We start from the raw sequence: 15,544 nt of genomic DNA on the forward strand, positions 1-15,544 counted from the left end.
CCAGCTGATAGCCAGCAAAGAGATGAAGACCTCAGTCCTATGACCTCAAGGAGCTGTATTCTGTTACTCAGACTTGATCATCTCAGTCGATTTATCTTCAAGTTTAATGATTCTTTTCTCCTGGCTGATCAAATCTGCTGAACTTTTCACTTTGATTCTAGTGAGCTTTTTGTTTCAGTTTTTATATTTTTCATCTTGAGAATTTCAATTCACTTCTTTTTTTATAATTTCTATTTCTTTGTTGATATTCTGTATTTGGTGAGAAATTGTTCTCATAATTTGTTTTAGTTCTTAAGACATGCTTTTCTTTAGTTCCTTGAACATATTTAAAATAGTGGCTTTAAAGTGTTTGTCAGGTAAGTTCAGCATCCTCAAGGACTTCCTCAAGGACAGCGCCTATTGATTTTTTTCTTCTATTAGTCACACTTTCTTGCTGCTCTGCATGTCTCTTTAATTTTTTTTTTTTTTTTGGTTAAAACCTGGGAAATTTTAAATAATATAATGTGGTAACTCTGGAGATCAGAGTCTCCCCTGGATTTGCTGTTATTACTCTTTGTTGTTGTTTGTTTAGTGACTTTTGTGAATTAATTCTGTAAAGTCTGTATTCTTTTTATTTATTTATTTATTTATTTATTTATTTATTTATTTATTTATGGCTCTGTTGGGTCTTCGTTGCTGTGCGAGGGCTTTCTCTAGTTGCAGCGAGCGGGGGCCACTCTTCATCGCGGTGCGCGGGCCTCTCACTATTGCGGCCTCTCTTGTTGTGGAGCACAGGCTCCAGACGCGCAGGCTCAGTAGTTGTGGCTCACGGGCTTAGTTGCTCCACGGCATGTGGGATCTTCCCAGACCAGGGCTCGAACCCATGTCCCCTGCATTGGCAGGCAGATTCTCAACCACTGCGCCACCAAGGAAGCCCCTGTATTCTTTGTTGTGTGTAGTCACCGAAGTTTCTGCTTGGTTACTTTAGTTAATAACTTGGCGAAGATTTAAACACCTAGAACCAGTAAGTCTCCCAGTCTGTGCTGAGGGGCTGAGTGTGAGTGGAGACATGACTTCAGCACCCAGGCTGACTTACAGTGCTGCCTTCGCCTGCACTTCCTGCTCCTGCAGACAGAGCTTCAGGGTCAACCACAAGTGGACATTTAGGCCTCTCCTGTCTCTCCTGAGCATGCACAGGGCCTTCTTCATTCCCAGGAATATGTGGAAACTTTTCAGAGCACCTGTGGACATCTCATTCCCTGGGTTTCCATTTTAATCTCTTTAGTTAGTTTATTTTTTTGCCTGACATTGACTAGCTCTTGTGTCCATGAAGTTCATTGGTTGCCTGTAATTTTTTGACAGGCACTCCTGCGGAAAAGGAATTTTTGCACTGTGAACTCCAGTTCAGGCCAAACATAGACAGTCTTGCAAATGGGATCTTCCACGGAATTACCAGGCGGGTCGAGTAATGGCAGTTCTCTGGGAAGGAGACTGTGAAAGAACTGCAGCCCCTTTCTTACAGGCCATCTACCGTGCACGAGAGAGGAGGGATTGGTACTAGAGCAAGTCGGAATGCCACAGTGCTCTGTGCTGTTACTGAGGTTCAGCCGTTTTTCTTGAATAAATGCTCCTAGATTGTTGCATGCCTCTGGTTAATTTCCATAGCATTGAAAAAGTTGATTCTGACCATTTATGCCAGTTTTCTCATTGCTTTTAGGGGGGAAAGGATTTTCGGAGGTTCTTATTCTGTTACCTTTGCTGATGTCATCTCTTTGGCTTAATTTTTATTTTAAAACTGACACTATAGCTAGTGTGGAATATGTAGCATTTAGGTCAGCCCAGGGTGGTCACCCCTGACATTCTGGAAGTAGTAACTTAAGTCCTTATATATAAATATATACAGTTTCCTTGGTCTTTGTAAAACATTTATCTTTTTAATACTTTTTCTTTGTTTTGTAAGTAGCTGTGATTAAACAGTCTAACTCTGGGTCATTCATCTCAACAGACTGGGAAGATACTTAAGGATTTTCTTTTCTTTTCCTCCCCCAAAACGGAGATCAGGGGAGGGGAATGTTAATTTCTCCTGCTATCTCTGGGTGATGTTCCTCCTCTGCTCATTGGTAGTTGGCAGCTGTACTACCTCATGCTACAAGCTATTTCTTATCAACAGGCTACTGGGAAGTAATATGTTTCCTCAGTGTAAGGATATTGTCTCCAGTTCACTTAGGCATCAAGTGCCGTGCTCAAACCTAGTAGAAAAAGATTGTGTATGCTACTAATAAACTTATGTTACTATAAAGGAGTCACTTCAAACTTATTTAGCAATGAAACTTTTTTAAAATAAATGAATGCTCACGTGAAACCCAGTATGTAAAATGGATACATGCAGGGGTTTTTATTTCAAATGATGCCTATAGTCGTTTTTTGTTTTTTTTTTAAACAAATTTATTTATTTATTTGTTTATTTTTGGTTGCATTGGGTCTTCGTTACTGCGCGCGGGCTTTCTCTGGTTGCAGCGAGCAGGGGCTACTCTTTGTTGTGGTGTGCGGGCTCTAGGCACATGGGCTTCAGTAGTTGTGGCACGTGGGCTCAGTAGTTGTGGCTCGCGGGCTCTAGAAAACAGGCTCAGTAATTGTGGCTCACGGGCCCAGTTGCTCCGCAGCATGCGGGGTCTTCCCGGACCAGGGCTCGAACCCGTGTCCCCTGCATTGGCAGGCAGATTCTCAACCACTGCGCCACCAGGAAGCCTAGTGTTTTTGGTCCTCTCTTGCCAAGCTGCCTCTTCCAGTGAGCTCTAAAGGCACTCTTTCAGAACTGAAGAGTTCCCTAGAACAAGTCCTAAAATTTATTTCCAGATTCATCTTTATATGCTGGGTAGGATAATGGGTTGTTATTCTACTTTTTTTATCCTGTCAGCATTCTAAAATGTACTCAACGATCATGTGAAGTAAGATGAAAAATCTCCTTAACATTCATGATGTTTTCCATCTATTCCTATCAATTCCAGACGAAGGAGAAACCAAAACACTTAACTGTACTTAATAGGAATCTTCCTTTTGGCTCTCGCCAAACATAGACTTCATCCCTTTTTTATTCTGAAATTTTATTCCTTAGAGACCCAGTTCCAATCATTGTTTTCCTTGTTTTCTGTGGTCCTACTACTATAAAGTTCATATGCTATCCTTTTATACTTCATACATATCCTTTCATACTAGAAAGTTCATACTTGAGTACAAGGGAGTGTACAGTGCTTATTACCACATTCTTCCACAGAGAGAGTTCTACATGACAGTTCCTTCAGTGCCGTTAGTACTCTATTTCAAGAATATTATCAGTTATATAGACTTTTCTAGGCTGTGGTATAATTTTTTTTTTAAACAGATGTAACTTTATTTATTTATTTATTTATTTATTTTTTTGGGTGTGTTGGGTCTTCGTTTCTGTGCGAGGGCTTTCTCTAGTTGCGGTGAGCGGGGGCCACTCTTCATCGCGGTGCGCGGGCCTCTCACTATCGCGGCCTCTCTTGTTGCGGAGCACAGGCTCCAGACGCGCAGGCTCAGTAGTTGTGGCTCATGGGCCCATTTGCTCCGTGGCATGTGGGATCTTCCCAGACCAGGGCTCGAACCCGTGTCCCCTGCATTGGCAGGCAGATTCTCAACCACTGCGCCACCAGGGAAGCCCTGTGGTATAATTTATTTATAAGATATACACAGCTGACCCAGCATGGTTTGAACTGCTCAGATACACTTACACATGGATAATTTTCAGTAGTACATATTACAGCACCATGCCATCCACAGTAGGTTGAATCTGTGGATATCGCAGTGGGCCGACTGTAAGTTCTATGCAGATTTTTGACTGGGCAGAGGGTCAGTGCCTCTAACCCCTGCGTTGTCCAAGGGTCAGCTATATAGTATCTCATTACTTCTGTGAGAAAATGTTCCAAGTTCTCTGTTTTAACAACAGGTTAACATAACCTGATGAGTTTCTTGGTTTTGGTTTTTTGTGTATGTGTATTAATCTTAATGTAGTTTTCAGCTAACTTTTTATATTTGAGTATAACTGAATATAAACCTTTTGTGGAACCTAGCAAAGAGCCTCATTTGTTTATTTACCAATGAAAACTTTCAAATGCATTGTCTCTTTTGTGTTTTTGTTCTCAAATAGTCTCATAATGAAAATTTAGATGACGGTGTGCCTAGGATTATATACTAAATGATTACATATTAAATTAAAATGTATCTTAGGTCATTTTTTTTAGATCATTGTCATATACTAGTAACTCATATTGAGCATGATGGTTTTGTGCTTTTAATATCAACTTCAGAAGTATATTTTAATGATTTTTTTTTTTTTTTTGCTTTTAGATCATTTGGGGAATATTTTTCATCTTAGTTGCATTGCTGTTTATAATTTCTCTCTTCCTGTCCAAGTAAGTACAGTAGACACATTTTCTAAAGCACTTACACACATCCTATGATATTATACATTTTCCACGCTGAATTCCATTAGTGTAGCCTATTCATCTTAAGTAGCTATTTTACTTGAAGTGTTCTATAGCATTAACTCAAAGAATGACTAAAAAGCCCCAATAATAGACAGTATTTCTTTATTCTGTATCAATTGAACAATATCTGTAAGATATTTAAGTGAGGTTTAATTTGTTATCTATGGTTTTCTTTGACTCCATTGAGTCTGCATGCTTAAGTTATGATGATATTCTTTCTAAAGTAACTGAAAATGTGGTGCAATATATAAATTCACTCTTTATACATTTTTTTGTTACAGTTTGGATAAAGCTCTTCATTCAGCTGGAATAGATTCTGGTTTCATAATTTTTGGAGCTAACCTGAGTAATCCACTGAATATGCTTTTGCCTGTACTACAAACAGTAAGTAAAAAAATCATCCATTTTATACTCTAGCAAACATTGTCACACTCTGTCAAATTATTATGTTGACAAACCTATTAGTACTTGGAAGTATATGCCTGTGCCCTCTGCTGATTTGGCTTTTTATTTACATATAACTTCTATGTTGATATGTTGCTTTAAAAATTATTGCATTGATGTATTACTGAACTCTTATGTTATACATAACTTGATTTGGGGATACATTATAAGACTTGGGGTGAACTTTTCCAAGCACTTACTGTTTTTACTTTTTAACGAAGTCCTTTATTCCATATATAAATGTAATTTTTAGTTTAATTTGTTATAGGATTTTTCTTAGGATAATGATACTGAACAATTTGGTAATAGTTTGGTAGTTTGGTAATTGTTTCTTGGAGGGTTTTTTTTTTTTTTTTTGCATTATCAAAGTAACCTGATCAGGGTTGATATTTTAAACATTGCCAAATATGAACAATGAATTTTCAGTTAATTTTACATGACTTCTAAAGCCCTTATTGTTTGTGCATTAAGTTTAATTTTATCTTTTTTCAGGTGTTTCCTCTTGATTATGTTCTTATAACAATTATTATTATGTACTTTATTTTTACTTCAATGGCGGGGATTCGAAATATTGGCATATGGTTCTTTTGGATTAGAGTGAGTATATGTTACAATATCATTTTGATTTTTCCATCATTTTGTGCATAATCTCCATTATTGCAAATTATGTTAGATTTATAATATAGAAGTTGTAAATATCTTGATAGCAAAAATGGAAATACTGGCTTTTTCACTTCATGTTAACATAAAAGTGCTCTTCGTCTACAGGGACGATTTTGCCCTCCTGGATACATTTGGCAAAGTCTGGAGATGTTTTCAGTTGTTACAGCTAGGAGGCGCTACTGGCATCTGTTGGTTAGAGTACAGGGATTCAGTTAAACATCTTGCATTGCACAGGGCAGCCTCCCACAGCAAAGACTTATCCAGCCGAAAACATCAGTAGTGGCGAGGTTGAGAAGCCCTGGGCTAGAAGTTCTATTGTTTTCCTTAGTGTTAGGCTGCATGGAAACACACTGAAGCACAACTGGATGCATGGTAGCTCAAAAGATGGCCCTTACTCCTGGGAGTGAAAGATTACTGTATGTTTGGAGAAAGGGTTATTTTCTTCTTAGAGTCACCTTGATATAAATTAAGAATTTTAGAACGAGATACATCATCTTCATACTTCCAGCTGTGGGTAAAATCCAGTTAAATAGTGGCTTGAACTAATGAAAGACTTCTTGCTGTGGAAAATTTTTAAAATCTAGCATTGCTTCAGTAGCTCAAAAATCAAGTCTAATATCTCTGGATTCCTCTTGGCTTCTCCCTCATGATTGTGATGTGGCTGCTTCAGCCCCATTTATTCTGTCCATGTTCCGTAAGGAACAGGTAGCTAGGAGAAGTGGTGACACCTATATCAAAAAGCAAGGCTTTCCCAGAAATCCCCAGCAGACTGCTTTCCTTTTGACGTTTAATGTTTTATCACTACCAGCCACTACTAGGCGTAGGGAAGCTGGGAAATGTACATTTTTAGGTGATCATATCCCATCCAGTATCGGAGTCCTATTACTCTATACTGTACTACAATCTAGTAATAAAACAGGGAGGTGCTATTTTAGTTGCTAGAATAAAAGTGTGCTCTGCCGTTGAAATGAAGCCCGTCACCAGGCTCCTTCTATCTGTTACCACATGTTTTAGTTTCCCTCCTGTATGGATACATGTGAAGGTAGCTGTAGTCAGATGAACATAAATTACCATAAACTATATTATAGTTTTATAGTAGAGTATAATATGAGGATATCGTATTTCATAGAAATAAGTATTTAAAACATGTGACATGTCTGTCCTTGGGAAGTAATATTATATAAAGCTCAAATATATTACTAATACTTACAGTTGAAACTCCTCTAATCTTTAGATAGAATTAGAAGTAGTTCTCAGTTCTTCTTAGCTCTAGGAACTTCTAACAGATGCTCTTACATAATAAGTTTAGAAGATTTTTCTGAAACAGACCGTGTGAATACAAATATATTCTCTAGGATTTGAGTTTTTAAAATAAACATGGATCTGAACCTAAAAGCTTTACAGGGAAAGCTTTGTTATTCTTTGTTATTCTTATAAGTATCTGGAAAGATTAAGAACGCTTAGCATTTATTTTGGGAAAAAGACATGGTGGATTGAACTGTGTTCATTACGCCCTAACAAAGGAGTGGGACTGAGGCCCTTCACATGAAACGTGTTGCTGAAGTATCGTCGCTGTGCTCTTTCGTTGCAGCTGTATAAGATCAGAAGGGGTAGAACCAGGCCCCAGGCGCTCCTGTTTCTCTGCATGATACTACTGCTTATCGTCCTTCACACTAGCTACATGATTTACAGCCTCGCTCCCCAGTACGTTATGTACGGAAGCCAAAACTACCTAATAGAGGTAAGTGCACACTTTAAAAAAAGTCATTATTTTGATATTTTAAGCATAGTGAAATCTAAAATCAAATTCTAATTTGTGAAAGCTAACATAAAAAATTAGCTCATCAGGTTAAACTGAATACTGCTAAAACTAGTTTTTCATTCCATTTGTCAGCATGTGTATATTTGTTTCATACAAGTTCTTTTTAAAAATAACACTGAATTTCATTACCGTAGTTCCTTAAATGGATCCCATGGTGCCAAGCTACTGAGCTGTATCTCAGCACTTTGCTAAAACTCATAATATTTACTCTAAAATAATATTTTAAGTAAGTTTATTAATATGGCTCCCCAAAAAGTTTTGGTGTGCAGAAAAATACGTCTGCTCATTGGTACCATGAATCCCATAGGAGAGGCTTTATAACTATTTTATTTGTACGTAACTGTGCTTTCTCTTAACGTGACAGGGATCCTCTTAACCTGTTACAATGATTCCTTGGTGTTGATCTTTCAAAAGCCAGCTCTGATACCTAGTTGTACCTGGAGAGCTAGTTTGAATATCTTGACAGCTTAAAATATTTTGACCATATCTAATTCAGCCTTTGTTTAGTTTCCTTTTCCTAAAATATCTCTTGCTCTACCTTCTAACAAGTCAAATCAAATCCATGTTTCAGGGCCCAGTTCAAGCCTTACTTTAATGGAGTTTTTCATTATTAATCCAGTCTGCCCAGGTCACTCCTTTATCCTGTACTTCCTCCATTCTTTCTTTAATATGTAATTAGGAACAAACAAACAAAATCTAGTAAGCACATCAGACCTTTAATACCATCCATAATATTGCTAAGGATTGAGAAGTTAGTCCATTGAAAAATATTAAGTAACAATGCCAGTGGATCAAGGATAAGGCACGATCATAATGGAGGTAATGAATGACACAAGTTTGGGAAACAATGCTAGAAGGTCACCTTAGTCATTTTTTTCATTTCTTATACCTTTTATTCTCTTCTTGCCTTATCTCCTGCACCTGGTTCACTAGGTCATGCTTATAAAACATTCTTCTATGAATGAATGAAATAACGTCATGCTTTTGCATGGATGAATGATATTCTTTTCTTGTTCCACAGTGGAAAAATAAGTAGGCTCTTTCTCTGGGCAGAAGCTCTGTTGTTCAACACAGGGCCTAAAGATTGTTGTAGGAAAGCCCTAATGTTAAATTTACCCTAAATCTTTTTCTTCTAGTTGCAATTTTATGTAATTTACCTTTTAGAATATTAGCTAGATGTAGTTTAATAGAAAACAGTATAAAGTTCATAAAGTGATTTCTTTTTAATCAAAATATATTTATTAATATACTATTTATATTTTAACTATATTTTCATCTTTCAGAGCAATATAACTTATGATGCCCATAAAGGCAATTCAACCCTTTCTGTGCCAAAGAGATGTGATGCAGATGCCCCTGAAGGTAAAGTAGCTTTTATCACCCATCTTAGAATTTATAGCTCTGTGAGAAAAGATGTGTCTTGCATCTTGGTGTCTTAATCATTTGATGCAGTTGTTTTAATATGTGGTGACAAAGGAACTTCCAGCAAGAAGACCTTGGTCTCTTCAGTAGAATATCTTGGTAATTTAATGATTTCCATTAGGGAAAGTATCATTACAAAGTAGTTACTTTTGAAGAACAAAGCGTAGTTATTATTTATCACGTGTACTAGTATAATGAGAAACATTCTAAATGTCTTTTTTCATTGTTCTTAAAAATTTCAGGAGAGTTTTGGTGGTATCTGCAATTTTTAGGACTGAGACCGAAAGTACCTATGACCTAGAACGACTTTTGATCCATCCAACTCTCGTTACTTTAGTTAATAATAATAATGTTAATGATGACAGTGATGAACTATTAAGAACATGTAATTGTGTTTCAGACACTGTGCTAAGTATTTCGTGTGTATTCTGACAAAAGCTCTGAGATCCTGTGCTGTTAACCTCTGTGAATTTTGAGACAGTCTTTTTTTTCTGTTTTCTGTGTGCTAAGATGAGGGTTTTTTTCCCTTTGAATATTATAGTATGCTGTCCTGATTAAGGATTCTAAATTGATTCTTTCAGGATTCGCAAAAAATTTTTTCTACTTTTGTCTTCAAAATGCTTTTATTTCAGGGTAAAGTAATATGTCAAATATAGTATATTTCTTGATAAATCATTCAGGGGTACCGTTATGGAAAAGATAAATTTGGAGCTTTTTACCAGGGTCAACTCTGGAATGTGGTAGAGTAACAGGAATAGGTACAGAGTCCAGGGTAGCCCAGCGGAAGAAGTAAGGAGCTCTCCGTGGAGATCACTGGGGGGGGGGGGGGGGTGGTGTTCAGAAAAGGGAGAGCAGAGCTGCCTCTCAAGGTGTGAATGAAGAATTTACCTGGTCTGTGCATCAAGGGGAGGCTGTTCTAGGCAGAGGAACAAAATGCTCAAACGAAATTCGCTTAAACTGTAAAGTTTTGTGTTCCTGCGAACGTAAGGCACTGTTATTGTTTTGTTGTTTTAATTCTGGAGTGGTGTGGATTAGAGGGAGGGAGAAAATGGGATTGCAGAGTTAGAACTCAAGCCCCGGAAGGCCTTGGAAGAGTTCTAAGCAAGGAAGTTGAAACTGTGGTCTGGTTTGTTTTCAGTAACTTTATTATAACAGAGAGAACGGGTTGGAGAGGTTGAGAGCAGAGCGTAGAAATCGGCTGGGAGAGGCTGCCGGCAGGGGCTGTGTGCAGTCATGCGGGCGAGATGGTGAGAGCCTGGAGTAAACAGTGGTCTGGAGGGTGTGAGATGAAGAGAGAAGCAAGAGGATTTCTGCTTGCTTGGGTCTGAAGCAGTGGCAAGGCAACAGAATATTCTAGAATGGCCCTCCAGTTACTGAGTAATGGGGTAAATTTTGGTATCACCAAGCTGACTTAAAAATGGATACTAAGATTAGAGAAGAAATGTAAGAAATGATTAGTTGACTTGAGATGTCTCACAGACCTTGAGGTGGAGATTTCGTGGGCACTTGGATATTTTATGTAATGAACTCAGAAGGGTAGAGAGTGAGGAACATGGAGACCGGGGCTTGGAGGAGGATGGCTATCCAGGGGCAGGCGGGTGAAGGAGGTGTGGGGAAGGGGACTGCACAGAGGCGGTGGCGGCGAGAGCTAAGTGCAGTGAATAAAAAGAGATATAAAGCCGTGACTGAGTTTATATTCTTCACAGAAATTATTTGTGGAGGTTGAGAGGGATTGGATGGAAACTAGAGAAGGCGTGCAGGGTCAGGAGAGAATCTTTCTGTTTTTCTTTTTAAATGAGGAGAGACTTCAGGGATGATGGAATGGAATTAATGGAGCAGGAAAAGTTGAAGAAAAATATCAGAAGGGATGAATGATGAGCCAGTACCGTCCAGTTCTGGAGGAGACGGTATTTAGAACATCAAAGACTGAATGCTTTAGATAGAAGGAGGGATACCTCTTTCCCTAGAACAAGGAAGGAAGCAACAATATGGACTCAGATAGTAATTTCTTAGGGTGAACAGGAAGTTCTATATGATCGCCTCATTTTGCTGTGAAGTTTGAGTTCGGTCATCTGCTGAGAATTGTGTGGGCCATTGGGCACCAAACTGAAGAAAGTGGCAAAAGTTTTGATCGGTGAACAGAAGAAGGATCTGACTGAAGATAAGTTCGTGATAGATAAATATGTCAGGGGCCAGAGATGAAATTATCTGTCTGTATTTTTGTTGAACAAATCGGTACAGCTGGTACCATTCTCCATCATTGCCTAGGCTGTCTGGGAAGGTGGGTGGAAGGAATGAAGTAGAATGGAAAGCCAAGGACAAGCTGAGAGCGAGAGAATGAGGAGACCTACCGCAGAGTCCAGGGTGTAAGGGAAAGAAGGGAAGAGACTAAACCTGGGAGAAAAGAATAAATCAAGAGATGAGATGGGAAAACAGACATGAAGAAGAAATAGTAATAAAAGGTTTCTATTTTTTTTAACATCTTTATTGGAGTATAATTGCTTTACATTGTTGTGTTAGTTGCTGCTGTATAACAAAGTGAATCAGCTATATGTATACATACATCCCCATATCTCCTCCCTCTGGTGTCTCCCTCCCACCCTCCCTATCCCACCCCTCTAGGTGGTCACAAAGCACTGAGCTGATTTCCCTGTGTTATGCGGCTGCTTCCCACTAGCTATCTGTTTTACCTTTGGTAGTGTATATATGTCCATGCCACTCTGTCACTTTGTCCCAGCTTACCCTTCCCCCTCCCTGTGTCCTCAAGTCCATTCTCCATGTCTGCATCTTTATTCCTGTCCTGCCCCTAGGTTCTTCAGAACCATTTTTTCTTTAGATTTTATTATAGGTTTCTATTATAAATAAATATGACTTGATTTTCCAGCTCTACTTTTGTAATGAGTTTAGTCCCAGATTTTTTCCTTTGAAGTGTACATACACACGTCACAGTAGGGTTGATAGTTGAAATGCTTTGGGTTGTCGTTTTTAGCTCAGTGAAAGTAGAATGAAAAATTACTGTTGAGTTGATTTGTAATTTTTTTTTAAGAGGGCACTGATCTTGAAGATCTAAAATAGGTTCTGTTTCTTAAATTGTTATAGTAGTATTGAAACCTTAGCAGAAAAGCATTAAAATTTCAAAATTAAGTTGCACTGGTAAAGGGCTTTAAAATGCCCTTATATTGCTGAACTGAGTGAATTTTTATGTTATAGATCAGTAAGTTTAGTTAAATCATACCCTTGGCCATAACTTTTTTATGAATCACATTCAGTATTTTTCTTTTTCAGTCAAACCTAATTTATAGTGGCTTAAATCAGGGGTCCCTAGCCCCCAGGCCACGGACTGGCACCGGTCAGTGGCCTGTTAGTAACCAGGCCGCACAGCAGGAGGTGAGCAGCGGGCCGGCAAGTGAAGCTTTGTCTGTATTTACAGCCGCTCCCCATGGCTCGCATTACCGCCTGAGCGCCGCCTCCTGTCAGATCGGCGGTGGCATTAGATTCTCATAGGAGCGCGAACCCTACTGTGAACTGCGCATGCGAGGGATCTAGGTTGCACGCTCCTTATCAGAATCTAATGCCTGGTGATCTGAGGTGGAGCTGAGGCGGTGATGCTGGCGCTGGGGAGTGGCTGCAGATACAGATTATCATCAGCAGAGAGGTGTGACTGCACGGAGACCATCATAAATCAGTTACTTGCAGACTCATATCAAAACCCCATCAGTGAGTGGCAAGTGACAATTAAGCTGCATCTGGTGGCAGGCTTTAAGTCAGAATCCGACACTTATTTTAGTCTGTGCCTGGCCTGCCCATTATTTTATTTACCACTTCCATCCATGCCTCTTTCCTGCACTGCGCCCTTGTCTCAGTCACAGTTTTTGGTAAGCCCACAAGATAACCCTAGGCAAAATGAGTAAAAAACAAACGTCGCTGGAGAGCTTCTTTGAAAAGGGGGAAAGACCCAATGATGAGACAGAAGACTCTTAAGACTGCCAACAAAAAGAAAGCTGCATTTAAAAGAAAATACCAAGAGTCCTACTTAAGTTACGGGTTCATTGCAACAGGTGATTCACATTCTCCAAGCCCACTTTGTATAACATGTGGTGACCGGCTATCCAACAAAGCCATGAAACCTTCAAAACTGCTTTGCCACATGGAGACCAAGCACCCTGCATTAAAAGACAAGCCTTTGGGGTTTTTCTAAAGAAAAAAGGTGAACATGAAGAACAGAAGCAGTTATTGAAGGCCACCACTTCATCACATGTGTCTGCACTGAGAGCGTCATTCTTAGTGGCTAACCGCATTGCTAAAGCTAAGAAGCCCTTTACTATTGGTGAAGAGTTGACCCTGCCTGCTGCTAAGGACATTTGTCGTGAACTTCTGGAGAGGCTGCAGTTTAAAAGGTGGCACGTGTTTCTCTTTCGGCTAGCACCATAACTAGACGAATTGATGAAATAGCAGAGGATAGTGAGGCACAGTTGTTAGAGAGGATTAATGAGTCACCGTGGTACACAGTCCAGGTTGACGAGTCCACCGATGTTGACAACAAGGCAACAGTGCTTGTTTTTGTGCCATATATTTTTCAGGAGGATGTGAATGAGGGTGTGTTATGTGCACTTTTGTTGCCAACCAACACCACAGCTGCAGAACTAGTCAAGTCTTTGAATGATTACATATCAGGAAAACTGAATTGGTCATTTTGTGTCCGTATATGCACGGACGGAGCGGCTGCTATGACTGTACGGCTTTCTGGTTTCACTACTTGGGTCAAAGAGGTCGCTTCTGAATGTGGGTCCACGCACTGTGTCATCCAGAGAGAAATGCTGGCTAGCCGAAAAATGTCACCTGAACTTAACGTTTTGCGGGATGTGATTAGAATTATCAACCACATTAAAGTACATGCCCTTAACTCACGTCTGTTCGCGCAGCTCTGTGAGGAGGTGGACGCAGAGCACTCACGTCTTCTCTGATACACAGACGTGAGATGGCTTTCTAAAGGTAGATCACTGGCCAGAGTTTTTGAGTTATGAGAGCCGCTCCAGAGAATTCTTTTAGAAAAACAGTCACCACTGGCAGCACATTTCAGTGACACAGAATGGGTTGCAAAACTTGCTTACTTGTGTGGCATATATTCAACCTGCTCAACGAACTCAATCTGTCACTTCAGGGTAGAACAACCACTGTGTTCAAGTTGGCAGATAAAGTGGCTTCATTCAAAGCCAAACTGGAATTGTGGGGGGCGACAAGTGAACATTGGGATTTTTGACATGTTTCCAACATTAGCAGAGATTTTGAAAGAGACGGAGCCAGGGCCTTCTTTCTCCCAGCTGGTGCATGATCACCATCTCAGCTTTCAGAAGAGTTTGAGCATCACTTCCCAACCACAAAGGACCCCCGAACTGGGAAGGAGTGGATCCATTACCCATTTGTGAATAAGCAGGTGAATCGACTTTGTCTGTATTAGAAGAGGATCCACTGCTTGAGATGGCAAATGACGGTGGCCTTAAAAGTATGTGTGAGACAACTTCAAATCTCCATGCGTTCTGGAGTAAAGTCAAGGCGGAATATCCTGAGATGGCCACAAAAGCACTGAAAAGCCTGCTTCCATTTCCAACATCCCATCTTTGTGAAGCAGAGTTTTCTGCAACGACAGCAACCAAAACGAGATTATGGAGTAGACTGGACAAAAGCAACACACGTCGGGGGTCACTGTCTCCCATCCCCCCCAGATGGGACCATCTAGTTGCAGGAAAACAAGCTCAGGGCTCCCACTGATTCTGCGTTATGGTGCGTTGTATAAGTATTTCATTATATATTATAATGTAGTAATAGAAATAAAGTGCACAATAAATGTAATGCGCTTGAATCACCCCCAAACCATCCCCCGCACCCCCTGTCCATGGAAAAATTTTCTTCCACGAAACCAGTCCTTGGTGCCAAAAAGGTTGGGAACCACTGGTTAAAATGACCTCCTTTGAACTGTCGAATATTTTTGTAAAACATTTTAGTTGACTTATTCTTTGAAATGTTACTTTGCAGTACAAAAACATACCCTTTAGGTTTATGGCTTTATTTTTCCCAGTATTTTTTTGGTTCTCCAGCTAATCTCTAAAGTCAAATTTGCCTGTGTATACTTGGAAGAGGATGGTAGAAATATGACCATTGAATTTGGGGTGGCAGGGTAGATTTTTTAAGAGAATACTTTAAATAAAAATGATGAGGGGCTCTAAGAGAACTCTCCTCCCCCAGATTCAAAATTAAGATGGCTTTGGGGACTGCTGCTCATAAAGAAAATATTAATCCTACTAATTCATATATAAGGAGATGAAAATTATTGAGTTTTAAATGTTAAAAGTTTTCTGAAATGACGGAGAAAGATGAAGGAGCAGGTTAGAACGTGAGATTTGACGCATAGGGATGGGGATGGGGTGGTAAGTGTGGTGACAGAGCGATGGTGCAGAATCCACTTACTGCACGCTAGGAAATGTCAGCATGCAGAGAAGAGACGCAACACTATTACTTGTGATGTTTTAGTGGGCACGTTGACTAGAGTAGATAATACTGTAATATAAATACCCCGTAAGGTACTTGATGTCACCTTCGTTATGTACCTTTTGCAAGTAACAGAATTTTGGAGAATGATTTTTAGATTATGAAACAAAAATTATAATTTAGAGTGTTATACTTAAAATTATTTTTGAGGAAAGGTAAT

The 15,544-nt window shown here is 39.5% G+C and overlaps 1 protein-coding gene across 3 annotated transcripts in view; it reads left to right on the forward strand.

Annotated features, from left to right (window-relative positions):
* LMBRD1 (LMBR1 domain containing 1) overlaps window positions 1–15,544 on the forward strand; it is a 117,704-nt gene that overhangs the window by 80,694 nt on the left and 21,466 nt on the right. For all 3 annotated transcript variants that reach the window (XM_082474213.1, XM_082474211.1, XM_082474212.1), the window contains 5 exons: window positions 4,348–4,412; window positions 4,769–4,871; window positions 5,424–5,528; window positions 7,186–7,335; window positions 8,700–8,778. In XM_082474213.1, the coding sequence (XP_082330339.1) occupies window positions 4,348–4,412; window positions 4,769–4,871; window positions 5,424–5,528; window positions 7,186–7,335; window positions 8,700–8,778 (502 nt within the window). The remainder of the gene's footprint in view (window positions 1–4,347; window positions 4,413–4,768; window positions 4,872–5,423; window positions 5,529–7,185; window positions 7,336–8,699; window positions 8,779–15,544) is intronic.

The sequence above is a fragment of the Balaenoptera physalus genome, assembly GCF_965194825.1.
Source record: "Balaenoptera physalus genome assembly, chromosome: 9".
Lineage (NCBI taxonomy): Eukaryota > Metazoa > Chordata > Mammalia > Artiodactyla > Balaenopteridae > Balaenoptera > Balaenoptera physalus.